Source organism: Haliotis rufescens, unplaced genomic scaffold (genome assembly GCF_023055435.1).
Source record: "Haliotis rufescens isolate VD_foot unplaced genomic scaffold, xgHalRufe1.0.p SCAF_11, whole genome shotgun sequence".
NCBI lineage: Eukaryota > Metazoa > Mollusca > Gastropoda > Lepetellida > Haliotidae > Haliotis > Haliotis rufescens.
In genome coordinates this window covers 22,536,593-22,564,507 of record NW_025963791.1, presented here as the reverse complement: position 1 = coordinate 22,564,507, position 27,915 = coordinate 22,536,593, and the positions used below count along the sequence as shown (strand labels likewise).

The window sequence follows — 27,915 nt, the reverse complement described above, 5'->3', positions numbered from 1 at the left end:
TCGAACTTGGTCGTCACAACAACATCCCATATAATGAACGTGTCTGCACTTTCTGTTTTTCAAAGGGACATTACCATGTTGAAGATGAATTCCATGTTCTTATGATTTGTGACCAGTATTCTAGAGCAAGAAGAAACTCTTTTCCCAAGCGTCTCGTTACCCCTCCCTCTATTGAGACTTTTATAAGACTTAAGTCAGCTGAAAACGAAGAAATTATAAAAGGCTTAGGTAAATTTCTCTCCCAAGTCATGAACATCGAAAGGAAACAGTGTGGAACGGTAAATCATTATTAAATCTACCCAGTATGCAAATATATATATACAGTATATTTCCATTGTATCATGGGCCGGTGGCCTGAAGTACCGAATAAATTTGTCTGTCTGTCTGTCTGTCTATAAATGTGCAGTAATAAAACAGGATATGAAACTACAACAGCCGGTTATAGCTGGAATAAAACAGATGTCACTCACTTCCGGTCTTATATAAGCAATATCCGGTCTCGTTCCTGTACCTGCTTGTGCTGTACAGTAATTGTTTTCAGATAATGGACTGAATATTAAAATACATGTGTTGCTGATGATAACAAGATTTGACATTTCAGATAGCGGCAATATACATATGACGTGGCAAAGTGAAGCGATATAGTTTCCGTTGCTATTGCCAACAAAGGGTGAGTTCATTAGGTGACAGCTCTGTCGATGATTTATGAAATATTCATAACAACAAAGTTCGGAATCCATATCAGAATATTTATTAAACCATGCGGATTTGTAAAGTAAAGATTTTGTCTGGATGTCCCTTATTTGACAGTTGAAATGACTCCACTTTAACATGGTTCAGTCTCAGTACAGTATGAGTTGAGATGTCTGGGTATGAAGCGGAGATTATGTTTAGTCTTGGTGTGGAGCAGAGATATGGTTCAGTCTTGTATGGAGCGGAGATTCGATTTAGTCTTGGTGAGTGGCGAAGATTGGGTTCAGTCTTGTATGGAGCGGAGATTGGGTTCAGTCTTGGAACCGACCAGAGACTGGGTTCAGTCTTGGTGTGGAGCGGAGATTGGGTTCAGTCGTGGTGTAGAGCAGAGATTGGGTTCAGTCTTGGTGTGAAGCAGAGATTGGGTTCAGTCGTGCTGTGAAGCAGAGATTGGGTTCAGTCTTGGAACTGACCGGAGATTGGGTTCAGTCGTGGTGTGGAGCGGAGATTGGGTTCAGTCCTGGTGTGAAGCGGAGATTGGGTTCAGTCTTGGTATGGAGCGGAGATAGGTGTCAGTTGTGTTGTGGAGCAGAGATTGGGTTCAGTCGTGGTGTGGAGCAGAGATTGGGTTCAGTCTTGTATGGAGCGGAGATTGGGTTCAGTCTTGGTGTGGAGCGGAGATTGGGTTCAGTCTTGGTGTGAAGCAGTAAATTGGGTTCAGTCTTGGAACTGACCAGAGATTGGGTTCAGTCTTGGTGTGGAGCGGAGATTGGGTTCAGTCTTGCATGGAGCGGAGATTGGGTTCAGTCTTGGAACTGACCAGAGACTGGGTTCAGTCATGGTGTGGAGCGGAGATTGGGTTCAGTCTTGGTGTGAAGCAGAGATTGGGTTCAGTCGTGCTGTGAAGCAGAGATTGGGTTCAGTCTTGGAACTGACCGGAGATTGGGTTCAGTCGTGGTGTGGAGCGGAGATTGGGTTCAGTCCTGGTGTGAAGCGGAGATTGGGTTCAGTCTTGGTATGGAGCGGAGATAGGGGTCAGTTGTGTTGTGGAGCGGAGATTTGGTTCAGTCGTGGTGTGGAGCAGAGATTGGGTTCAGTCTTGTATGGAGCGGAGATTGGGTTCAGTCTTGGTGTGGAGCGGAGATTGGGTTCAGTCTTGGTGTGAAGCAGTAAATTGGGTTCAGTCTTGGAACTGACCAGAGATTGGGTTCAGTCTTGGTGTGGAGCGGAGATTGGGTTCAGTCTTGTATGGAGCGGAGATTGGGTTCAGTCTTGGAACTGACCAGAGACTGGGTTCAGTCATGGTGTGGAGCGGAGATTGGGTTCAGTCGTGGTGTAGAACAGAGATTGGGTTCAGTCTTGGTGTGAAGCAGAGATTGGGTTCAGTCGTGCTGTGAAGCAGAGATTGGGTTCAGTCTTGGAACTGACCGGAGATTGGGTTCAGTCGTGGTGTGGAGCGGAGATTGGGTTCAGTCCTGGTGTGAAGCGGAGATTGGGTTCAGTCTTGGTATGGAGCGGAGATAGGTGTCAGTTGTGTTGTGGAGCGGAGATTGGGTTCAGTCGTGGTGTGGAGCAGAGATTGGGTTCAGTCTTGTATGGAGCGGAGATTGGGTTCAGTCTTGGTGTGGAGCGGAGATTGGGTTCAGTCTTGGTGTGAAGCAGTAAATTGGGTTCAGTCTTGGAACTGACCAGAGATTTGGTTCAGTCTTGGTGTGGAGCGGAGATTGGGTTCAGTCTTGTATGGAGCGGAGATTGGGTTCAGTCTTGGTGTGGAGCGGAGATTGGGTTCAGTCGTGGTGTGGAGCAGAGATTGGGTTCAGTCTTGGTGAGGAGCGGAGATTGGGTTCAGTCTTGGTGTGGAGCAGAGATTGGGTTCAGTCTTGGTGTGAAGCAGGAAATTGGGTTCAGTTTTGGAACTGACTGGAGATTGGGTTCAGTCGGGGTGTGGAGCGGAGATTGGGTTCAGTCTTGGTGTGGAGCAGAGATTTGGTTCAGTCTTGGTGTGGAGCGGAGATTGGGTTCAGTCTTGGTGTGAAGCAGTTAATTGGGTTCAGTCTTGGAACTGACCAGAGATTGGGTTCAGTCTTGGTGTGGAGCGGAGATTGGGTTCAGTCTTGTATGGAGCGGAGATTGGGTTCAGTCTTGGTGTGGAGCGGAGATTGGGTTCAGTCTTGGTATGAAGCGGAGATTGGGTTTAGTCTTGGTGTGGAGCAAAGATTAGGCTCAGGCTTGGTGTGGAGCGGAGATTGGGTTCAGTCTTGGTGTGGAGCGAAGATTGGGTTCCGTCTTGTATGGAGCGGAGATTGGGTTCAGTTTTGGTGAGGGGCGGAGATTGGGTTCAGTCTTGTATGGAGCGGAGATTGGGTTCAGTTTTGGTGAGGGGCGGAGATTGGGTTCAGTCTTGTATGGAGCGGAGATTGGGTTCAGTCTTGGTGAGGGGCGGAGATTGGGTTCAGTCTTGGTTTGGAGCGGAGATTGGGTTTAGTCTTGGTGTGGAGCGGAGATTGGGTTCAGTCTTGTATGGAGCGGAGATTGGGTTCAGTCTTGGAACTGACCGGAGATTGGGTTCAGTTGTGGTGTGGAGCGGAGATTGGGTTCAGTCTTGGTGTGGAGCGGAGATTGGGTTCAGTCTTGGTGTGAAGCAGTTAATTGGGTTCAGTCTTGGAACTGACCAGAGATTGGGTTCAGTCTTGGTGTGGAGCGGAGATTGGGTTCAGTCTTGTATGGAGCGGAGATTGGGTTCAGTCTTGGTGTGGAGCGGAGATTGGGTTCAGTCTTGGTATGAAGCGGAGATTGGGTTTAGTCTTGGTGTGGAGCAAAGATTAGGCTCAGTCTTGGTGTGGAGCGGAGATTGGGTTCAGTCTTGGTGTGGAGCGAAGATTGGGTTCCGTCTTGTATGGAGCGGAGATTGGGTTCAGTTTTGGTGAGGGGCGGAGATTGGGTTCAGTCTTGTATGGAGCGGAGATTGGGTTCAGTTTTGGTGAGGGGCGGAGATTGGGTTCAGTCTTGTATGGAGCGGAGATTGGGTTCAGTCTTGGTGAGGGGCGGAGATTGGGTTCAGTCTTGGTTTGGAGCGGAGATTGGGTTTAGTCTTGGTGTGGAGCGGAGATTGGGTTCAGTCTTGTATGGAGCGGAGATTGGGTTCAGTCTTGGAACTGACCGGAGATTGGGTTCAGTTGTGGTGTGGAGCGGAGATTGGGTTCAGTCTTGGTGTGGAGCGGAGATTGGGTTCAGTCGTGGTGTAGAGCAGAGATTGGGTTCAGTCTTGGTGTGGAGCAGAGATTGGGTTCAGTCGTGCTGTGAAGCAGAGATTGGGTTCAGTCTTGGAACTGACCGGAGTTTGGGTTCAGTCGTGGTGTGGAGCGGAGATTGGGTTCAGTCCTGGTGTGAAGCGGAGATTGGGTTCAGTCGTGGTGTAGAGCAGAGATTGGGTTCAGTCTTGGTGTGGAGCAGAGATTGGGTTCAGTCGTGCTGTGAAGCAGAGATTGGGTTCAGTCTTGGAACTGACCGGAGTTTGGGTTCAGTCGTGGTGTGGAGCGGAGATTGGGTTCAGTCCTGGTGTGAAGCGGAGATTGGGTTCAGTCTTGGTATGGAGCTGAGATAGGGGTCAGTTGTGTTGTGGAGCGGAGATTGGGTTCAGTCGTGGTGTGGAGCAGAGATTGGGTTCAGCCTTGTATGGAGCGGAGATTGGGTTCAGTCTTGGTGTGGAGCGGAGATTGGGTTCAGTCTTGGTGTGAAGCAGTAAATTGGGTTCAGTCTTGGAACTGACCAGAGATTGGGTTCAGTCTTGGTGTGGAGCGGAGATTGGGTTCAGTCTTGTATGGAGCGGAGATTGGGTTCAGTCTTGGTGTGGAGCGGAGATTGGGTTCGGTCTTGTATGAAGCGGAGATTGGGTTTAGTCTTGGTGTGGAGCAAAGATTAGGCTCAGTCTTGGTGTGGAGCGGAGATTGGGTTCAGTCGTGGTGTGGAGCGGAGATTGGGTTCAGTCTTGTATGGAGCGGAGATTGGGTTCAGTTTTGGTGAGGGGCGGAGATTGGGTTCAGTCGTGGTGTGGAGCGGAGATTGGGTTCAGTCGTGGTGTGGAGCAGAGATTGGGTTCAGTCTTGGTGTGAAGCGGAGATTGCGTTCAGTCGTGGTGTGAAGCAGAGATTGGGTTCAGTCTTGGAACTGACCAGAGATTATGTTCAGTCGTGGTGTGGAGCGGAGATTGGGTTCAGTCTTGGTGTGAAGCGGAGAAATGGGTTCAGTCTTGGTATGGAGCGGAGATAGGGTTCAGTTGTGTTGTGGAGCGGAGATTGGGTTCAGTCGTGGTGTGGAGCAGAGATTGGGTTCAGTCTTTATGGAGCGGAGATTGGGTTCAGTCTTGGTGTGGAGCAGAGATTGGGTTCAGTCTTGGTGTGAAGCAGGAAATTGGGTTCAGTCTTGGAACTGACTGGAGATTGGGTTCAGTCGGGGTGTGGAGCAGAGATTGGGTTCAGTCTTGGTGTGGAGCAGAGATTTGGTTCAGTCTTGGTGTGGAGCGGAGATTGGGTTCAGTCTTGGTGTGAAGCAGTAAATTGGGTTCAGTCTTGGAACTGACCAGAGATTGGGTTCAGTCTTGGTGTGGAGCGGAGATTGGGTTCAGTCTTGTATGGAGCGGAGATTGGGTTCAGTCTCGGTATGGAGCGGAGATTGGGTTCAGTCTTGTATGAAGCAGAGATTGGGTTTAGTCTTGGTGTGGAGCAAAGATTAGGCTCAGTCTTGGTGTGGAGCGGAGATTGGGTTCAGTCTTGGTGTGGAGCGGAGATTGGGTTCAGTCTTGTATGGAGCGGAGATTGGGTTCAGTTTTGGTGAGGGGCGGAGATTGGGTTCAGTCTTGTATGGAGCGGAGATTGGGTTCAGTTTTGGTGAGGGGCGGAGATTGGGTTCAGTCTTGTATGGAGCGGAGATTGGGTTTAGTCTTGGTGAGGGGCGGAGATTGGGTTCAGTCTTGGTTTGGAGCGGAGATTGGGTTTAGTCTTGGTGTGGAGCGGAGATTGGGTTCAGTCTTGTATGGAGCGGAGATTGGGTTCAGTCTTGGAACTGACCGGAGATTGGGTTCAGTTGTGGTGAGGGGCGGAGATTGGGTTCAGTCTTGTATATAGCGGAGATTGGGTTCAGTTTTGGTGAGGGGCGGAGATTGGGTTCAGTCTTGTATGGAGCGGAGATTGGGTTCAGTCTTGGTGAGGGGCGGAGATTGGGTTCAGTCTTGGTTTGGAGCGGAGATTGGGTTCAGTCTTGGTGAGGGGCGGAGATTGGGTTCAGTCATGGTTTGGAGCGGAGATTGGGTTTAGTCTTGGTGTGGAGCGGAGATTGGGTTCAGTCTTGTATGGAGCGGAGATTGGGTTCAGTCTTGGAACTGACCGGAGATTGGGTTCAGTCGTGGTGTGGAACGGAGATCGGGTTCAGTCTTGGTTTGAAGCGGAGATTGGGTTCAGTCTTGGTGTGGAGCGGAGATTGGGTTCAGTCGTGGTGTAGAGCAGAGATTGGGTTCAGTCTTGGTGTGAAGCAGAGATTGGGTTCAGTCGTGCTGTGAAGCAGAGATTGGGTTAAGTCTTGGAACTGACCGGAGATTGGGTTCAGTCGTGGTGTGGAGCAGAGATTGGGTTCAGTCCTGTTGTGAAGCAGAGATTGGATTCAGTCTTGGTATGGAGCGGAGATAGGGGTCAGTTGTGTTTTGGAGCAGAGATTGGGTTCAGTCGTGGTGTGGAGCAGAGATTGGGTTCAGTCTTGTATGGAGCGGAGATTGGGTTCAGTCTTGGTGTGGAGCGGAGATTGGGTTCAGTCTTGGTGTGAAGCAGTAAATTGGGTTCAGTCTTGGAACTGACCAGAGATTGGGTTCAGTCTTGGTGTGGAGCGGAGATTGGGTTCAGTCTTGTATGGAGCGGAGATTGGGTTTAGTCTTGGTGTGGAGCAAAGATTAGGCTCAGTTTTGGTGTGGAGCAGAGATTCAGTTCAGTCTTGTATGGAGCGGAGATTGGGTTCAGTCTGGGAACTGAGCCGAGATTGGGTTTAGTCTTGGTGTGGAGCAGAGATTGGGTTCAGTCTTTATGGAGCGGAGATTGGGTTCAGTCTTGGTGTGGAGCAGAGATTGGGTTCAGTCTTGTTGTGAAGCGGAGATTGGGTTCAGTCTTGGTGTGGAGCGGAGATTGGGTTCAGTCGTGGTGTAGAGCGGAGATTGGGTTCAGTCGTGGTGTGGAGCAGAGATTGGGTTCAGTCTTGGTGTGAAGCGGAGATTGGGTTCAGTCGTGGTGTGAAGCAGAGATTGGGTTCAGTCTTGGAACTGACCGGAGATTATGTTCAGTCGTGGTGTGGAGCGGAGATTGGGTTCAGTCTCGGTGTGAAGCGGAGAAATGGGTTCAGTCTTGGTATGGAGCGGAGATAGGGTTCAGTTGTGTTGTGGAGCGGAGATTGGGTTCAGTCGTGGTGTGGAGCAGAGATTGGGTTCAGTCTTTATGGAGCGGAGATTGGGTTCAGTCTTGGTGTGGAGCAGAGATTGGGTTCAGTCTTGGTGTGAAGCAGGAAATTGGGTTCAGTCGTGGAGTGGAGCGGAGATTGGGTTCAGTCTTGGTGAGGAGCAGAGATTGGGTTCAGTCTTGGTGTGGAGCGGAGATTGGGTTCAGTCATGGTGTGGAGCGGAGATTGGGTTCAGTCGTGGTGTGGAGCAGAGATTCGGTTCAGTCTTGTATGGAGCGGAGATTGGGTTCAATCTGGGAAGTGAGCCGAGATTGGGTTTAGTCTTGGTGTGGAGCAGAGATTGGGTTCAGTCTTTATGGAGCGGAGATTGGGTTCAGTCTTGGTGTGGAACAGAGATTGGGTTCAGTCTTGGTGTGAAGCAGGAAATTGGGTTCAGTCTTGGAACTGACTGGAGATTGGGTTCAGTCGTGGAGTGGAGCGGAGATTGGGTTCAGGCTTGGTGTGGAGCAGAGATTGGGTTCAGTCTTGGTGTGGAGCGGAGATTGGGTTCAGTCGTGGTGTGGAGCAGAGATTCGGTTCAGTCTTGTATGGAGCGGAGATTGGGTTCAGTCTGGGAACTGAGCGGAGATTGGGTTTAGTCTTGGTGTGAAGCAGAGATTGGGTGAATTGTGTTCAGTCTGGGTATGATTGGTTGGTTTGTTGTTTTACGCCGCACTCAGCAATATCTGGGTATGAAGCGGAAACTGGTTTCCGTCTTGGTGTGAAGCGGAGATTGGGTGAATTGTGTACAGTCTGGGTATGATTGGTTGGTTTGTTGTTTTACGCCGCACTCAGCAATATCTGGGTATGAAGCGGAGACTGGTTTCCGTCTTGGTGTGAAGCAGAGATTGGGTGAATTGTGTACAGTCTGGTATGATTGGTTGGTTTGTTGTTTAACGCCGCACTCAGCAATATCTGGGTATGAAGCGGAGACTGGTTTCCGTCTTGGTGTGAAGCAGGTATTGGGTGAATTGTGTACAGTCTGGGTATGATTGGTTTGTTTGTTGTTTTACGCCGCACTCAGCAATATCTGGGTATGAAGCGGAGACTGGTTTCCGTCTTGGTGTGAAGCAGAGATTGGGTGAATTGCGTACAGTCTGGGTATGGAGCGGAGATGCCATACAGACTGAGTGGAGCCAAGACTAAATAGAAAGAGACTGGGAAAATAGAAAACCACTTGTTCATTGTTGCACTGCAAGTCGCGGCTTGTTCCAAGCCTGTTATGTGATAGAGTCAGCTGAAAGGAACGCAATAATGGACACTGCAACGCCAAGTCGTCGAAACGATAAAGTTAGATACAATCTGACATTTTCTAACAATGCAAGGACCGTCATTATTGTAGCTGGAGATGTTAAAGATGAGGTCACGGGATAGCATGAACTACAAGTGCGCATGTCAGAACTGATTATTTTAGAACGTGCCACAAAGAATCAAAAATGGCATGTCGCGGGAGCGCAGAATGTCAAATGACGTCATTCGGACGGTTCAAACTACAACAGGGTGGCGTTCATCTTATTTTTTTAGTGATGGCCCAAACATACGGAGATGGCGTTATCAAAAATTGGTCGACATTAAAATGAGGGTGAGCATTGTTTTGATTACAGTGAAGACTAATTGTTAAGTGAAAGGTATTTGTTATCATGTCCAATAAATTTGTCTTCTCATGAATATTTTTTTAATCAAGTTTGACCATATACGAGCCTCAAAAGTAATTTCAGGGAATATGTCTAAAAAACTTGATGTTAAATCAGGGAATATGTTTAATACCTGAAAATTTTAGGGATTATGTATATTCCCTAAGTGAAGTGACATTAAATATATTCCCTGAACATTTCAGGGATTATACATATTCCCTGATTATACATATTCCCTGTAACATATATACTTACTAGCAAAGAATTTGAAAATATATCATACACAAACCATGTGTTTCCCTTAACATTTATTACAAAAATAAGTTTAGGAAGCTTTCTGTCCCAGTTTATCCGTACGTATTATCAATATGTATAAGCATAGCATTGCAACATATTTTAAAACTAGACCCGTGAAAATCCGGGGTAGAATAGGTCTTCAGCAACCCATGCTTACCGTAAAAGGCGACTATGCTTGTCGTTAAAGGCGACAAACGGGATCGGGTGGTCAGGCTCGCTGACTTGGTTGATGCATGTCATCGATCCCAATTGCGTGGATCGATGAGCATGTTGTCAATCACTGGATTGTCTGGTCCAGACTCGATTATTTACAGACCGCCGTCATATAGCTGGAATATTGCTGAGTGCGGCGTTAAACAACGAACAAACAAACAAACAAAAATTTTAAACTATCAAACAGGCACATTAAATCGTAACCAAATTATTAATGCACTCATGTGTACCATTTGGAAACCTAGAGTAGCGATCTCATTTCTTGTTTAAAGTATGACAAGGGTTTCAACAATCAAATGTCAATCTAATTCAAATATTATGCTCCTGGCACAACAATTAGCTTGTCTGCAGAGGAAACGTTAAGTTCAAATGAATCGACCACACAACACAAAATAACGCAGTTTTTAACTCCTCCCCAAGTTCTCCCCGTGGTGTGAGAGGGCAAACAAATCTCTTCATATTTGGAGGCAACAAAACGCAAACAAATTTCACGGAATATGATAATGTCGGCAGTTGGCTTCTTGCCATGTCACAAAGGATAACGTACTCCCTCGTAGTTGATTCTTTGCGACGTTTTCAATATTGCGTTTCCTTTCACGGGTTTACTTTTTGCGTTCTCGCTATGGAAAAACTTCCAGGAACTTTTTTGTTGTGGAGGCTGTCATTGCCTGGAGTATTGTACCTGAACATTTGTCTGGTACGTCTGTTGTTAGGCTTGCAACGTTTTGCATGTCATGGATTAACTTGAGTAGCGATGTCTGGGTATTCGTGTCTCCTCAAGTTTGTCTCACAATCACACGTTTCTCGTCAGATCAAACGAATTTGAGTGCAATTTTACCATCAAATTTACAAATTTAGGAAATAACATATCAACCGGAGAATAATTTGAGAAAATATTACCCTCATTCACACAGTTGTCGGCAGTTAGAAGATTTGCATTCGTCTCAAGTTTCGCCTGGGTGACAGAGACGCGAACTGGATGAACTAAGAGAATGTCATTGACAAAATTGAAAATAATCCTACCCAAATATAATTCAGTTTCGAATGAACTAAACACACTACAAAATGGTTTGCTTTCAGTCCAAATACAAAGAAATAATGTCATAAAAATATCTATGACGTCTTTAAGTCTAAATATGGTCATAATGTGTTCTCTTTGAGTGACCACTCCTTTAAGTACCAATGTAGAAACAGAATACTTTATAAAAATGTTGGACATTTAGAAGCGTATAAAAATGCTTCCTCATCATCGCTCAGGATGTACACTCAGTTTCAAATATATCTTTTTTCTTTCTTCTATAATGTGTTCATTTACCAGACAAAATTGTCACAATTCATTTATTCACGGGTATTTATTTATCAAATATTTAAAACGTCAAGGCGAGAGAAAAATCAGTCTTGATATTCGTCCTTAACAGATTCCATTGGTCGTAGAATCAAAATAGCAGTGAAATAATATGAATGGATCACTGAAAATTAGTGATGACACCATGTTCACGAAAAGGGTAAGCAAGTCCTGCCTACCGGTCATTCACTGATTAGTTTTATACCTTTCTATATTATTTATCCATTTATCTCATCATTTAGCTAACTATTTATCTTTTAAATATGAATTAATTTATTTGCCAAATAATACCACATGCAACCTAATCCGTCAAACTGCATGAAAACATCAAGAAGGTAAAGGCCGTTTTCGCAACAATCTAAGCCACATGTTCGGCATGTGAGCCAGGTTCGTGAAACGGGATCTCTCTCTCCAACAGCATGGGCCAGTGTTCTTATCTCATTAAGAATAGACACATTCTCATACTCATGAACCCTCTCAGCCGCAGCAGGCCCCGGCCCTTTCTGTTCCGATGCACTCCCGAACCAACACCGGCACTACCCATTATCTCAGTAAGAATCACGAATACAGACACGGCCGGGGTACATATTAGAACATTGTTCGGGTTAGGAAAACATTATAGACAAGATAGCGGGGTTTGGTATACAAATAAACAGGAACAGTGATCTGAACCATGTTACAAATTTGAAAGGAGAATTTTCTGAATTCTGTTCGGGAAATTCGATTTGAGACAGTATAGGTTAAAGGCATGTCGCTTTGATGTCCTCTGGTGTTAGTTGTTGATGACTACATTCTGACCGAAATCTAAAGAAAAAATCCGTTTTTTTCCTTTCTGAAGGGCTATTGATGCAGTGTCTGTTTATTTGTTGTTTAACGCCCTACTCAGAAATATTCAGAGTCGTATCGAAGCAAGATTCGCAGAGTGAGTGAGTTAATATCATCTGTATTACTTCATAACGATGGCCTTTGTTTGTTTATTTGTGGTTTAACGCCGCACAATATAGCCGCTACATGACAGCGAATTGTATATAATCGAGTCTGGACCAGTAAATCCAGTGACTGATATTATGAGCAACTGTATTATGATGCCGTCTGGGAACAATGACACACAATCAACCAATTCACCAAGCACCATCCGATCTTCTTAAGATCAGCGGTCGGGCGGGTAGCCTAGTGGTTAAAGTGTTCGCTCGTCACGCCGAAGACCCGGATTCGATTCCCGACATGGGTACAATGTGTGAAGCCCATTGCTGGTGTCCCCCGCCGTGATATTGCTGGAATATTGCTTAAAGCGGCGTAAACCCACACTCACTCTTAAGAACAGCATAGGTTACTAGGAATCCTCACGAGGGATATTAAATGACCTAATATAGTGAGTGTGTGGATGAGTGAGTTTAACGCCGCTTTGAACAGTATTCCAGTCATACCAAGACGGGATAGTGTCCGGTGTGGTTGGTCGTTAGTAATTGGAAAGATTTTAGCCTCGGTGTTTCAAGTGATATCTCTATCACATAACAGTCCACATGTGTCAGACTTAACGTGTTTCAGAGGTCTTCTACTGGGTTCACTACACTCACCCTCCGTTGGCAACGTACCTGGTTTTGGTTTGTTGTTTAACGCCCCACTCAGCAATATTCCAGTTATATGACGGCGGTCTGTAAATAATCGAGTCTGGACCATACAATCCAGTGATTTACAACATGAGCATCGATCCAAGCAATTGGGATCGATGACATGCATTAACCAAGTCAGCGAACCTGACAACCCGATCCCGTTAGTCGCCTCTTACAACAAGCATAGTCGGCTTTTACGGCAAGCATGGATTGCTGAAGACCTATTCTACAATGTACCTGGGTGTCCAGTACAACTGTATCGGGTGTTTCATACTCATTTTAAATATGGTATGAAGTACCACTTTAAAACTAACGCCGCCTCGATAGCAACCTTGTCGCGACCGGATCGCGATCCACATCTTGTAAGATCGCGATACGAAGGTGCGACTAGATTCGTAGGGATGCTATTTTGTAAGCGCATTTTATAAGTGTAAACCTCAAATTGTTTTGTACGTGTTTCCATACGACAGTGTCCAATATGTAATCTGTATTTGTATCAGTCGACAGTCTCCAACTATTTTTCCATACCTATCAACGTGCCAAACTTTGACTGCACGCCTGTCGACACTCGATAGTCAGATCCATGTACGTGTTAGCTGTGTCCGACAGTGTGAAGTTTAATCAACGACATCAGAGTACTTACTAACATCGACGACGGGGAGCGTGGCGAGGTCCTTGAGCAGGTCGTCAATGTAGTGGTCGTCCTGGCTGTAGAGACCGTACTGGTGTATCCCCATGTGGAAGCGCTCCCAGTTCGTCACTCTGGAGGGGGGAAACAACGTTTTATAATAAAAGAGAAGACAGTTTGCATTTACGAGGAAGCGAGTGAGTGAGTAAGTTGAGCTTTATTGGGTTTGATGCTGCGTTATCTTTAATAATGTTTATTTGGTCGGCAACCCCAAGGTACGAGCATTGGAAGCGCAGTGATATACCAAGGATCATAATCTGTCAGAATCCAGAATTCAAACCCGTGATCGATGGATCCTGGCACATCTAAGAGACGCAACTCTGCACCTTAGACTTAGTGCCATCCCTGCCTCCAACGCCTCTCTGAACATTTTTTCAATTCATAATCGGAGCCAATCTAGGATTCGAACCCACGACCAGTAGGATCCTATTAAGGCTAAGGGAAGCAACTTCATGATTTATAAACCAATTTTAGTTCTTTATCATGCATTACATTTATTCGTGTTTGACGAGCATGGGGTCGACTAATCACTTAAAAAGTTAATGGCATTCATACGTGGTTTCATGGGCATGCAAAATAATGTATCGAGTCAATGGTAATACAAAAATCTTCTATCTGTCAATCGAGGCCATGTTAATGTAAGATTATCAATAGCATCTGCCACTCAAGTCAATGAAGATGAAAAACCATGCCGCGCGAATCTGCCAATGATTATTCAGATAAATAAATGCGACAAAATCCTTTCCATATTCATAAGTAATATCCTTTGTACGATTCCGACCATATCATTAGCAGGTGTTTATGAATCACTATCAAATACTGATGAACCAGGTGAACATCTAACCCGTCACAAACACATGCAAAGGAAAGTCAATTGTTTATCTGAAGATCCTGTCCCACCGGGGCACCCACCACAAACACAGACACTGATTATTCAAAGGAAGTAATGGAATCTGCCACTAGATTAAATGATTATGCAACATATTTCCACGAATCTGCCACTCGAGCCAACAACTGTATAAAAGATTCAATCGAAATTTGCTAATAGAGTCAATGAAAACGCAAAATAATACCACTGCTACTAAATCTGCTACTCGAGTAATTGATAAACGAAATATAATGAATCGTTTCTGCTACTCAAGTAATTGAAAAATGAAATACAATGCATCGTATCTGCTACTCGAGTAATTGAAAAATGGAATACATTGCACCGTATCTGCTACTCGAGAAATTGAAAAATGATATACAACGCATCGTATCAGCTACTCGAGAAAGAAAATTTAAAAAACAATGCATCAAATCTGCCTCTCTATTAATTGAAAAATGAAATACAATGCATCGTATCAGCTACTCGAGAAAGAAAAATGAAAAACAATGCATCGAATCAGCTACTCTAGTAATTGAAAAATGAAATACAATGCATCCAATTTATTACTCGAGTAGCTGAAAAACGAAATACAGAGCATCGAATCTGCCAACAAGAAGTGCAGCTATGCATACTTAGGAACAGAATTTCACATCGCACCCGAACTGCCTCATCACACAGTTTTGTCAGGTAACATGTCAAGATGTGGCAACTCATGTTACAATAGTGTTTTGTAATACCACAAATCAGCATGTCGGAATGCACCATGATGTTATTTAGTCCTCACCCATATAAGAGACAAGACAAATAAACAAATCACACTTCTACCACGAGACTCAATAATCAAACTTTCCTTTGGCTAATTGGGTTGGTAAAGAACACAGTTCTCTTCGCCATTTCAACATGTGAAATGTCTATCTATTCCACATTTCAATCACTCAAATTCCCTCTCTTCAGCAAGCTGTCTTTTCTTGATACACCCCAAACGAACACGTTTACAAAGAGACGTCGGCGAAATTAGGGTACTTAATAATCAGAGATGGAACATGTAAAGTATTAAACTCTTTTCGAGTCAATCTTCATCAAATACATTGCCGACATCTTTCTCGAAATGGCGACAAAATTACCCTAAGTAGCAAGCTCGAGTTTTTGCCTGGTATCTGCGCATGGGATAGAATTAGGGTAATACGCCGAGAAGATGAAGCACATGAGAAGATCACATCATTTTATACAGGAATGATCCTCGCAGATGAAGAGTTTCATATTCATTTCATCATATCTGATCGCCACACTCGGATAGCCCACAGAATGACGGCCTACCAGACTGTAGGCTGCAGAGGTCGCCGTGACATGCCATCAGAAAACACCACCCAATGTGGGAGTCTTATCGAAGAAGTCATTGAAATGATATTGCATGACTGTTTTATTTTGAGTGAAGGGTGGGGCGTGGCGGTGTGTGACGTGAGGGTGTTGGTGAGGGTGAGGGTTGGGCGTGGTAGTGTGAAGGGGTGAGGTGAGGGTTGGGCGCGGCGGTGTGTGATGTTGGGGTGTTAGTGAGGGTGAAGCTTGGGGTAGGCGGTGTGTTATGTGGGGTTGAGGGTTGGGCGTGGCGGTGTATGTGTGATGTTGGTGTGGGTGAGGCTTTGGGTTGGCGGTGTGTGATTGGGGTTGAGGGTGAGGGTTGGGCGTGGCTGTGTGCGATGTGGATGATGATGTTGAGGTGGGGGTGTGATGGGTGAGACAGAGGAGAAGGGTGTGGTCAGTAGCTATATAGATACCGTGAAAAGGTTAAATCGCAATCAGCTAAACAGAACACCGATGTAGGCTACTGATGATATACCACCTCAGATGAAAGGGACATACGTTGAGTGACTACACTACGTTTGGCAACGTTTCAAATCCATACTGTTCGACAGACATAACCACTCGGGAAACGAGTACTTCTACATTCCATGGTAACCACCTCATGCTACTGCCAATTGTCATATCTATACTGCTCAAAAGAAGTTAAAGAACACACGATTATTTCAAATTACAATTGTTAATTTGTCATGGCATATTTAACTTCTTTTGAGTAGTATATATACAACCATGCATCCCTAAGAGCATCAACTGAATGATATTATTTGAACAGGGTACTTACTATAGCATAACAAGGACGTTTTTCATATACTGTTTACAAGAGATCTACATCAAAATTTATTATTGTCATACATACCCCAAAGAAAATTGCTGAAAGCTGGTATAAAAATGACATCTTATACTTTTCTCAACCTTTCAATTAATGTCCACTTTAAAAGATCCCCACCACGCCCGTTTCACATAATAACACCGTACTATAATAAAAAGTACAGTTTGATCTCGTGTTAGTCAGGATACGCCCTTGCTAATGCATGAATCGTCCCGTCTAAATACCCTACTGGTCCAGGAGACAGACAATAGTCTACCCCACTGCTACCCAAAACAAACACAACCTCATTGTATATTACCACAACGCAAACACACGAAGAACGTGTCCTTTTAAACAGGCTGTACTACACCCATACAACTGCATAAAAACTATTATCAGATATAAATGGACAAAGATAGGCATCGCTTCACATTCAAGAAATTCTAAGACACGTTCTCCGCCTGTTTGTTATTTTTGGGAGCGCTGTGGCCTTAAAAGGAATAACTCATGTCTAAAACATGAAAAACAGTGACACAGCATATCACCTTGAGTTAGTCCACGCTGACCCATATTCACATGGGTCATATCTCTCAGGAATATGTGTGTGGTGGCACGGTAAACGTTGTACGCAGAATTTGTAAGTGATAAAAACAATATGAATATATGTATGTATTGCCACACGTGACTACAAACACATATACTTTTATCAATATGATTATGTCATTGTCACTCGTTCATCCACGCCGAGGTGTTGGCACACGTGTATGCCTACATGCGTACTACCATTCGTGTCTCCATGCAAACGTAGTGTCACGCGTATAATGTTCTTGAATGATCTTTGCTCTGTTGATAAATGATATGATCCTTGATGGAGTGAAACGAAGACTTTTATTCGTTGTCAGTGCAATGAATACAGGGCGCCGCCATTGATACTGGCTCGCACATGGTCAATCCCCCAAACGAGACCCTGACCTCTGATCCATACATATGCATACAATTATAAACCTTGATTGCATATACACTACAATCCTCCTTAACTTTACATTAAAAAGTAGGGCAACATACAACTGATAAGTAATAATCTAAAAACTTACTTGTTAAGCCAGATATCCTGATTGTCTAGAAGAATATTATCTTGAAAACAATCCTATTAGATTATATAAATCACAATATTAACTTAAACTTCTAAAATGATGAACAACCTCAAATACCGTCCTTAACACTGACATAAATCATTACTTTGCTGATTTTTAAGATAATAGGGATAATTCCTTGAACAAACATCAACTCTTATGTAAGAAATTGAAGAATATACAAATGTATTCTATCTGCATACTAATCAATAAAAGAACTAGACCACTTTTACATGAACTAACCAGTGGAATTATAAATCAACTGTTGTCAACCTTTATGTTAAACCTTTATGCTCCAGATAGAACATATCTTTGATGATCATAATGTTCAAAAACACTTTATAAAAGTTCTGATATAGAGATCACACTTCATGTGTACATTTGTGATTTTACATCACTAATGTTTCTGGATATAATGTATCATTTTGTAGTCCCGGAATCGAACTGGCAAAGTGATGGATCTGGTAGAACGTCTGTTTGGTTGTTTCAGGATGGAAGTAGGCGAAATATGTTCTCTTTGAACTTCATCTGATGTTTCACCTGTCTGATTTGAATTATCAATTTGAGAGTCACCGTCACCATTATCCATACTATCTGCAGATCTTGCCATCTCCTCTTGTTCATAGTTAGACAGTTCTTTTGAATCAATACTGACTGGTTTGAAATGTGAGGGGTTTCGGGTTATCTTTTGTGCACTACCTACACGCTTTGCAGTTAGCATCGATCCGTTCTCATCCGTGATCACATACGGATGAACATCGAATGCAGGTGTCAGCTTGTTCTTCCTCGGTTGGCAGACAAGTACTGAGTCGCCAACACTTAAACTGGATTCCTTAACTTGACGACGTTGATTAGCGTACAGTCTCATCTTCTCCTTGTTGCGGAGGTCGTCCAGTCTTATTTGAATCTCATTCTTGATCTTTGGTTGTAGATTGCGAGTATTCACCTGTGGTAATTGAGTATTCATAGATCTTCCTGTAAGCGCTTCGAATGGGCTTACATTGGTGGTTTAATGTGGAGTTGCCCTATAACTGCAAAGGAATTTGAAAATTTCCTGCTTCCAATTGAGTCCTTCTGCACACGAAGCTTGTGTACACTTTTTGAGATTGCGCATGAAGCGTTCTGCTTCTCCGTTAGCTTCTGGCCATAGGGGGGTGATTTTGCGATGCTGAAATCCAAGGTAATTTGCGAACTGTGTAAACTCCTCACTGTTGAATGGTGGACCATTGTCTGATTTCACAATTCGAGGTATTCCTTTCCTCGAGAATATGGCAACAAGCTTTGGACAAACAGATTTTGCTGATGTTGATCGAAAAATTCCACTTCTGGATATCGACTATAATCATCTACAACCACTAGCAAGTATTCTCCAGATGGATAAGGTCCTGAGAAGTCAATCGACACATTTTCCCATGGAGATGATGGAAGAATTGTCATTTTGAGTGGTTCTCTGTGAACAGGAGTGTCGATAGTTGACTGACATGCGATGCAGCGCTTGATCTTGTCTTCGACTAGATGATCTATACAAGGAAACCATACCTTTTCACGTAGGAGCCTCTTGGTCTTTACTATTCCTTGATGTCCTTGATGCGCAAGATCAACTGCCTGATGCTATAGAATTAGGGGGATCACAATCCTGTGGTCTCTCAAGACTGTTCCGTTGTATACAGCATATTCGTCCTTGAATCGTACGAATGGTTCAAGTTCAGGATCCAACCAGTTTTCTGTTTCGACTGCAATGATCACCTTTGTAGCTTTGTAGCTTTGTAGCTGCTTGAATTTCCTCGAACTTGAGAGCCTTGAGTACTGCGTTCATGGTAACGTAGTTTACATAGTCTTCTGCTATGTTAGGTAATGATGAAACCTGGGGTGGATGACGACTTATGTAATCTGCTGGGTTGTTTTCGTCACGACCCAGTTGGTAGGCAAGTTCATACTTGTATGGCATAAGTCGGATGCGCCACCTCTCTATTCTGGCTGAAGTTGGTATTCGTCTTTTAAAGATTCCGAGAAGCGATTTGTGGTCTGTGATTATCTGGAACTTCTTCCCGAATGTATACAGGTGATAGTGTTCAGCTGCCCATATGACTGCCAACATTTCTCGTTCCGTTTGGGAATAACGGGACTCAACATCAGATAATGCACGGCTGGCATAGCTAACAACTTGATTTTCCTGAGTGTGAATTGCACCTAAGCCTGATGGTCTAGCATCTACAAACAGCTTTACCTCCTTCTGAGGGTCAAAGTAGCACATCACTTCACTGCTACTAAGAGCGGACTTGAGTTTGGAGAAAGCATTCTGCTCCTTTTCATCCCATTTCCAAATGGCTTGCTGATGTGTGAGCTTCCGGGGAGGTTCCGTGATTTGGGCATATTTCGGAATGAATCGAGACATGTATTGGGACATGCCAAGTAGAGATTCACTTCACTTGCCGAATTTGGAGGTTCAGCCTCTACAATTGTTTTGACTTTCTCCGGATCTGCAGCATGCCCTTTACTTGTAAAGATATGTCCATAGAATTTGATCTGTGATTTTGAGTACTCGCATTTAGACTTGTTTAGGGTGATGCCATGTTCACAGAGTCTTGTGAATACAGCACGAAGAGTTTGATCATGCTTCTGCTGAGTAGCACCATGAACGATAATGTCATCTTGGATGTTTCTACAACCGGGAATCCCTCGAATAACTTCTGAAATGACATTCTGGAATATCTCTGAAGCAGAATTTATCCCAAAGGAGAGGCGTTTGTATCGTCGAAGTCCTGCATGGGTGCTAAATGTGGTCAGATAGCGACTTTCTGGGCTCAACTCCAACTGATGGAATCCTGCATTCAAGTCTAGCGTCTCACGTCGAATACACTTGTTGACCTCACGCATGTCAACGCATACGCGGATGCCTGACGACTTCTTAGGTACTGCAACGATGGGACTGACCAATGGAGTGGGCTCATTCGGTACTGGCTCTATGATGTCCAGATCTTCTAATCTTTTCAGTTCTTCTTCCACGTCCTTCCGTATGTGGAATGGGATTCGCCAGTGTGGTTGCCGGACTGGTTGTACTGATTTGTCAACATGTAGTCTTATCTGTTTGTTCCTGATTTTGCCAATTCCATTGAACAGTTCTGGAACATCACAAATAATGTCTTCCACCTCAGATGATTTCACAGTTCTGGCGATATGAATGATACCCAACGATTCACCAGATTGATAACTCAAAAGATTGTCACATCGACCTGATACCACATAAAATTCACATTCCTGTTTTATGTTTCCATACTGCACAGGTAGAACGGTCTTCCCAACCACATACAGTGGGTCTTGTGATCCATATGCGAATAAATGTCTCTTAGAGTCTCTAAGATTTCCAATTATGTGCCCTTCCTGTCTGAGAGCATCATATGTTGCTTGGTCAAGCATGTTTTCAGCTGCGCCAGAGTCTATCACACATGGGACTAATTTTCCAGCAATGTTCAATTCCCGGACTGGAATCTTGTTGTTTCCATTGTCCACTGTCATGTTGACTGAATCCTTACATTGGATGGAATAAACATATTCTTCATCAGTGTCAGAGTCATGATGGTATTGATTGTCAGAGCTTGTGTGTACAATGTTTATTCTTTCCTTGTTTGTGTGAGAATTTTGCTCATTGTCTCTATTCTTAGAGTGACACATTTTTTCTAAGTGATTTAAAATGCCACAATAGTTGGCTTCTTACCCTTGGCAGGGCACTTTCCAACATGGGGATACGAACCTCCACAGAAATAACAAGTTTGGTTTGACCCACTTAAAGGGGCACTGATCTAACGCAATTCCCCGGGACTGGTTGCTGCCTTTGTTATTGTTTTTCCCCAGTGAGTACCCGGATGTATAGCAGAAATCTAGACTAGTTCGCGACCTCTGCTGCGACATTCGTAAGCGCATTGGTCACTTTTCCGGGAAGTAATAAGGGCGTATGGTCACATTGATCAACAAAATGAAATACAGTTTTCGAGATAATAAGGAAATGTAGGTATCTTTGTGGGTAGCATCGGTAATGGTGACGAAGTTTTGATATGACACTTGCTTGGTAATTTTGCGATTTTCGTTTAAACTATTTTGACTTGCAACACAAAGTAAATATTTCACCTGAGCATTGCTTTTTTTATAGTGTGTATATTTTTTTACTGTCAAATGTGTAACAAATTTATGAAACGTCTAAATATTCAGTTATTTTACAAAGTGACTGAAAAACATTTCCATCTATATTATTATGATAACGAATTCCAAACATTTTGATGTTTAATGCCATCACCAAGAGACTGAAAATGCTACGTTGAAAAGTACATTCTATGTTGTTTGGCTTCTAATTCTACATAATAATCTGTTGTGATGTTTGTAGGCCCTTTTGATCGTCTTAATCAATTTGGACAGATTTTTTAGTCAAAATGACTGAAATATTTACACATTTTATAAATTGCCTGAGAGAATCACATTTTACAAATTGACGGTAATATATACACGCTTACAAAGGAAAAGACCTGTGAAAACAACGTCTATCGCTGATTGAAGAATTTTCCAACCAAGACGTAGAGAAACAAGAACGAATCGGTTCAAATGAAGGAAAACAAAATGCAAATATCATAATTACAACCTACCAAATTTATGTGTATAAATTTTAGGCAGCTTCCTTGTTCGAAGAATGTATCCGTGAATATCCACACAAAGGAACAATATCCCACTCGTCTGCAGCTGTACAAAGAAACTTATTCGATGTCACGTGTCTCAGTAACAATCAAATATTTTAAAAGATATATATCGTTTCGGGATATTATAACCCGTGTTCGTTTCTCAACTGATCACCTGGATTGTTTCAGGTGTTTAACATAGGTGTCAAGTCTCAATGGTCGGCTGAGAAAGCCCACGTGACAACTATTTTCATAACGTCCACGGTTCTTAAAAAATCCATTGAGTGATGGATAACAATAATCAATCAATCAAAGTATTAACAGTTAACCCTTTGAACAAAGTATGTTGTTTTTACATCGGCACTTCACGCCATGATATGAGTGTATTCCCTTTGTTTTAGTAAACCTAGACATGTAAACACTCACTCTTGACATATCCACTGTGCAAGATAACAGTGATTAATCAATCAACGTATTTTCTGTTAATCCTTTGATGACTAGGAACGATCCGTTGATTTACGAAAAAAAGTAAATCAACTGATCATTCATCTCTTGCTGGGCTGCCACGTGCATATTACATAACACACATTTCACCTCACTTCAAACCTGGATTTAGATTGAATAATTACCCCAGACACAATAAATGCCAAATGGGAACCTTTGTCAGGTAATCTAAGTGGTGCTACCACTAATTGTACCTGTAATAAATTCATTAACTGAGCATCAAGTGAATGACGACAAATACACAAGTGTAGGGTTATACGAAAAAACGTGGATGACAACAAGGGAGTAGTAATCGTATTATCGACGCAAGCCGAAATCCGAAAATGCTTTCACTGCATGGATACTTTTTTTAGTATTAAACTATAACCATCTGGGGTATTTCCAAATGACGACATCCGATGAGCTCCGCTGTTCTTTTTGTCTGTTTGTTTAGGCTGAAGAAATTAATTAAAATGCGCCCTTTGTTGAAATCTTTATAGATCACAGTTAACCAATCAGTGTTTATGCAAAAATGCGTAAAACAAATATTGCCTCCAGCCTCCAAGTTTATTTAGCTGTCCTTGCAGACGGTAGCCCAGTCTCTGGTCACGCTCAGTTGCGTTGCGTATCATCCGGGTACTCACGGGGAAAAAAACAATAACAAAGGCAACAACCAGTCAGGGGAATTGCGTTAGATCTGTGCCCCTTTAATTGTCTGACTCTTGATCGTCCGTATCATGACCTAGATTCTCCTTGCTGCGAGTGGGATTGAATTTTATCCCTTCTATTTCGGCGAGACTGTGATCGAGATTGTCTGTGTGCGGAATGATTGTTCTGTGAGTGTGAACGAGATACTGCATTTATTTCCGATTTTTCCACATTACTAGCTTGAAAATCGCTAATTTCGAGAGATCTGCCTGCAGTAAGCAATCTTGTCAAATCAAGATCTTCTTGTAATGCTCGTCTTCTAAGTCTCTGAGACGTACATGTCAAGACGATCTGCGAGAATATCTCTTTGTCGACATCGTGAAAGTCACAGGTTTGTGCTAATTTTCTCAATCTAGTGCAGTAAGCGTCAATGCCTTCACCAACATTTTGCTTTGCTTGACGGAAGTTATACATTTCAAAAGTCATGTTAACGATAGGAATTAAATAGTCAGTGAGTGCTTTGACTGCCTTGTCATACTCTTTTCCATTCCCTGTGTTTGGAATAGTGTCGAATATTTCTTCGACTGTAGGGCCAGCTAGATGTAACAACCATGCACGCTTTTGAGTTGGCTCAACAATGTTCAGACCTACCATTAGTCTTTTAAAACGGGTCAACCATTGCTTCCATCGTGGACCACTGTTTCCGTCGGCATGTACATCAAACGCGGGAAACACGGGTACGCTTCGTAATGAAACAGCCATGACAATGATTAGATACTTTTTTTCTTTTCATCTGTATATCCTCGTCGCCAATATAATGTTCTTGAATGATCTTTGCTCTGTTGATAAATGATATGATCCTTGATGGAGTGAAACGATTGATACTGGCTCGCATATGGTCAATCCCCAAAACGAGACCCTGACCTCTGACCCATACATATGCATACAATTATAAACCTTGATTGCATATACACTACAACGGGTGTCTCCATGCAAAACGTGGTGCCACGCGTGTCTCCATGCAAACGTGGTGTCATGCGTGTCTTCAAATTAAACAGACGTTTATAAATATTATTTAACTAGGGTGTGAACGTATGTACATTCATAAAACGCAGTGAACAGGAACTTTTGCATCTAGGGTGTGAACGTTTGTACATTCGTAAAACGCAGTGAACGGGAACTTTTGCAACTAGGGTGTGAACGTATGTACATTCATAAAACGCAGTGAACAGGAACTTTTGCAACTAGGTTGTGAACGTATGTACATTCATAAAACGCAGTGAACAGGAACTTTTGCAACTAGGGTGTGAACGTATGTACATTCATAAAACGCAGTGAACAGGAACTTTTGCAACTAGGGTGTGAACGTATGTACATTCATAAAACGCAGTGAACAGGAACTTTTGCAACTAGGGTGTGAACGCATGTACATTCATAAAACGCAGTGAACAGGAACTTTTGCAACTAGGGTGTGAACGTATGTACATTCATAAAACGCAGTGAACAGGAACTTTTGCAACTAGGGTGTGAACGCATGTACATTCATAAAACGCAGTGAACAAGTGTCAGGTCAATAAGGGCAGAAAGGTTGGTTCTTTTGATGTTGGGTACGCGTCTGGGCACTCAGTCAAAAGGCAGGCATCTCATCCACAGGAACAGAGGTAGGCAGAGGTATGAAACCATTCTAATACCATGGCCTTATTCTTGACGGTATCTTTCCAGGTGGTGGTGGTGGTGGAGGGAGGAGGAGGAGGTTTTTTGTTGTTGTTGTTGTTGTGGTGGTGGTGGTGGGTAGGTAAAGCAATTATGAAAGAATTCTGGGTGGCTCTGAAAAGGGCCGTTGGAAACAAACCGGACAAGGTTCGTCTCTGTTTTACATTACTTTTCCTTGATCTCGATACTAGATGATAATACGACCTTTCCTTGATCTCGATACTAGATAATAATACGGACAACCCCAACATTCGGGGACGTCAACTCCGCGTTGTATAGCTTGTTGTAATGCTGCCATAGCCACAGACTTGTTCTTAAACCAGTGTGGGCTCTGCGATAGGATCGTCTCCGATTCACCCAGTGGGTAGGCCACTATTGTCCATCCACGGACATTGCTGACTGTTGGTCTGGCACTTCATACAGCTGTATCGAGACGACATGGTTGATCTCTCATTCAGTGCAAGGACTGTGACGGTGTGCGTGATGTACGTTACTAACAGACTCTGGTGATGGTTCATGAGGCATCTACTAATGATGTACGTTACAAACAGACTCTGGTGGTGGGTCATGTGGCATCTACTAATGATGTACGTTACAAACAGACTCTGGTGGTGGGTCATGAGCCATCTACTAATGATGTACGTTACAAACAGACTCTGGTGGTGGTTCACGTGGCACCTATACTAATGATGTACATTACAAACAGACTCTGGTGGTGGTTCACGTGGCACCTATACTAATGATGTACATTACAAACAGACTCTGGTGGTGGGTCATGTGGCACCTATACTAATGATGTACGTTACAAACAGACTCTGGTGGTGGGTCATGTGGCATCTACTAATGATGTACGTTACAAACAAACTCTGGTGGTGGTTCACGTGGCACCTATACTAATGATGTACATTACAAACAGACTCTGGTGATGGTTCATGAGGCATCTACTAATGATGTACGTTACAAACAGACTCTGGTGGTGGGTCCCGTGGCATCTACTAATGATGTACGTTACTAACAGACTCTGGTGGTGGGTCACGTGGCTTCTACTAATGATGTAGGTTGCTGACAGGCTCTGGTGGTGGTCCATGGGGCATCTACTCATGATGTACGTTACTAACAGACTCTGGCGGAGGTCCATGAGGCATCAACTACTGATGTACGTTACTAACAGACTCTGGTGGAGGTTCATGAAGCATCTACTAATGATGTACGTTACTAAGAGACTCTGGTGATGGTTCACGTGGCATCCATACTCATGATGCACGTTAATAACTGACACTGGTGGTGGTCCCTGAGCCATCTACTAGTGATGTACGTTACTAACGGAATCTGGTGGTGGTCCCCGTGGTATCTACTAATAATGTACGTTACCAACAGACTCTGGTGATGGGTCATGTGGCATCTACTAATGATGTATGTTGCTGACAGGCTCTGGCGGTGGTCCATGGGGCATATACTAATGATGTACGTTACTAACAGACTCTGGCGGAGGTCCATGAGGCATCAACTACTGATGTACGTTACTAACAGACTCTGTCACAGTTAAGTTTGTGGTAATGTGTCCTGTCGTACTACCCGACTACTCCCGAACGTGACACCTCAACCCGGGACAATGTCCGAGAGTATTAACACGACCCAGAGGACCCGTACATGCTTGACAGTATCACGGCGACACAGGTGACCCCGGGACAATATCCGACAGTATTAAGACGACCCAGTGGACCCGTACATGCTTGACAGTATCACGGCGACACAGGTGACCCCGGGACAATGTCCGACTGTATTAAGACGACCCAGAGGACCCGTGCATGCTTGACAGTATCATGGCGACACAGGTGACCCCGGGCATGCTTGACAGTATCACGGAGACACAGCTGACCCCGGGACAATATCCGACAGAATTAAGACGACCCAGAGGACCCGTGCATGCTTGACAGTATCACGGCGACACAGGTGACCCCGGGACAATATCAGACAGTATTAAGAGGACCAGTACATGCTTGACAGTATCACGGAGACACAGCTTACCCCTGGCATGTTGACAGTATCACGGCGACACATGGGTTCCCGAATTTGCTTGATAGTATCACGGCGACACAGGTGACCCCGGGACAATATCAGACAGTATTAAGAGGACCAGTACATGCTTGACAGTATCACGGAGACACAGCTTACCCCTGGCATGTTGACAGTATCACGGCGACACATGGGTTCCCGAATTTGCTTGATAGTATCACAGCGACACATGAGTATTAATGGGACCCCGTACATGTCTGACAGATTCGCGAGCGAAACATATGACCGCGTAGACGATTGACAGCATCAATAGGGCCCGTACATGCTTGACAGAATGACGGCGACATAGGTGACGCCTTGCTTGACTGACAGGATCATGCGACACCTGGGATCCCTAATGCTTGTCATATTTTTGGATGTCCCTCCCCGTGTACATTGTTTTCATGACATTTCCAAAAGAACAAACTGCAAAAGCACTATATTTTTTATTATGCAAGGTCCATTTTTTCCGGACCCTCCCCAAATATGTGCATAAATAGCTTCTCCCGATTCCCTATGACCTACCCACCCTATTATAAATTACCAGACCCTTACCCGCTAGTAAGCATTGTCCTTCATGTCTTCATTTTAATAAGGATTGGTCTCATTGAAAAGAACTGGTGGTCATATTCATCAAATCTGTTTGCGTCCCATCTCATTTGGGGCGGTCAGGTTGCCTAGTGGTTAAAGCGTTCGCTCGTCACGCTGAAGACCCAGGTTCGATTCTTGACATGGGTATACAGTATGAGAAGCCCATTTCTGGTGTCCCCCGCCGTGATATTACTGGAATCTTTCTAAAAGCGGCGTAAAACCATACTCACTCACTCCCATCTCATGTGAAGAGATGTGCAATGTTATGCCGTACTTTGATATCAATCATTTATACCGAGGTGTTGACACTCGTGTATGTTTACATGCGTACTGTTACTCGTGTCTCTATGCAAACGTGATGCCACTCGTGTACACATACATACAAACATATTTTGAGACGTGGTGTCACACGTAGGCGTGTGCCTCCAAGAGGAGTGGGGGAGTGTGAGTTCTTTTGCATTGTTGTTTGTGTTGGCAAAGCAAAGGATCAAATCGTTCTTTCGGGAGAGATGGGTCGCCCTGAAAAGGGCCGTTTGGAAGAAGAAGAAGAAAAAACTTTTCTGCTGCTGTCCAAGAAGCAACATCATGTCCAATCTTATTGCAAGACAAGGATTGTCGAAGCGGAACTTGCTGCCA

General features: G+C 43.9%; 1 protein-coding gene across 1 annotated transcript in view; it reads right to left on the bottom strand.

The window, feature by feature from the left end:
• LOC124132818 (extracellular serine/threonine protein kinase FAM20C-like) overlaps positions 1-27,915 on the bottom strand; it is a 50,500-nt gene that overhangs the window by 16,298 nt on the left and 6,287 nt on the right. Inside the window, exon 2 of the mRNA XM_048392885.1 lies at positions 12,913-13,031. Within this exon, the coding sequence (XP_048248842.1) occupies positions 12,913-13,031 (119 nt within the window). The remainder of the gene's footprint in view (positions 1-12,912; positions 13,032-27,915) is intronic.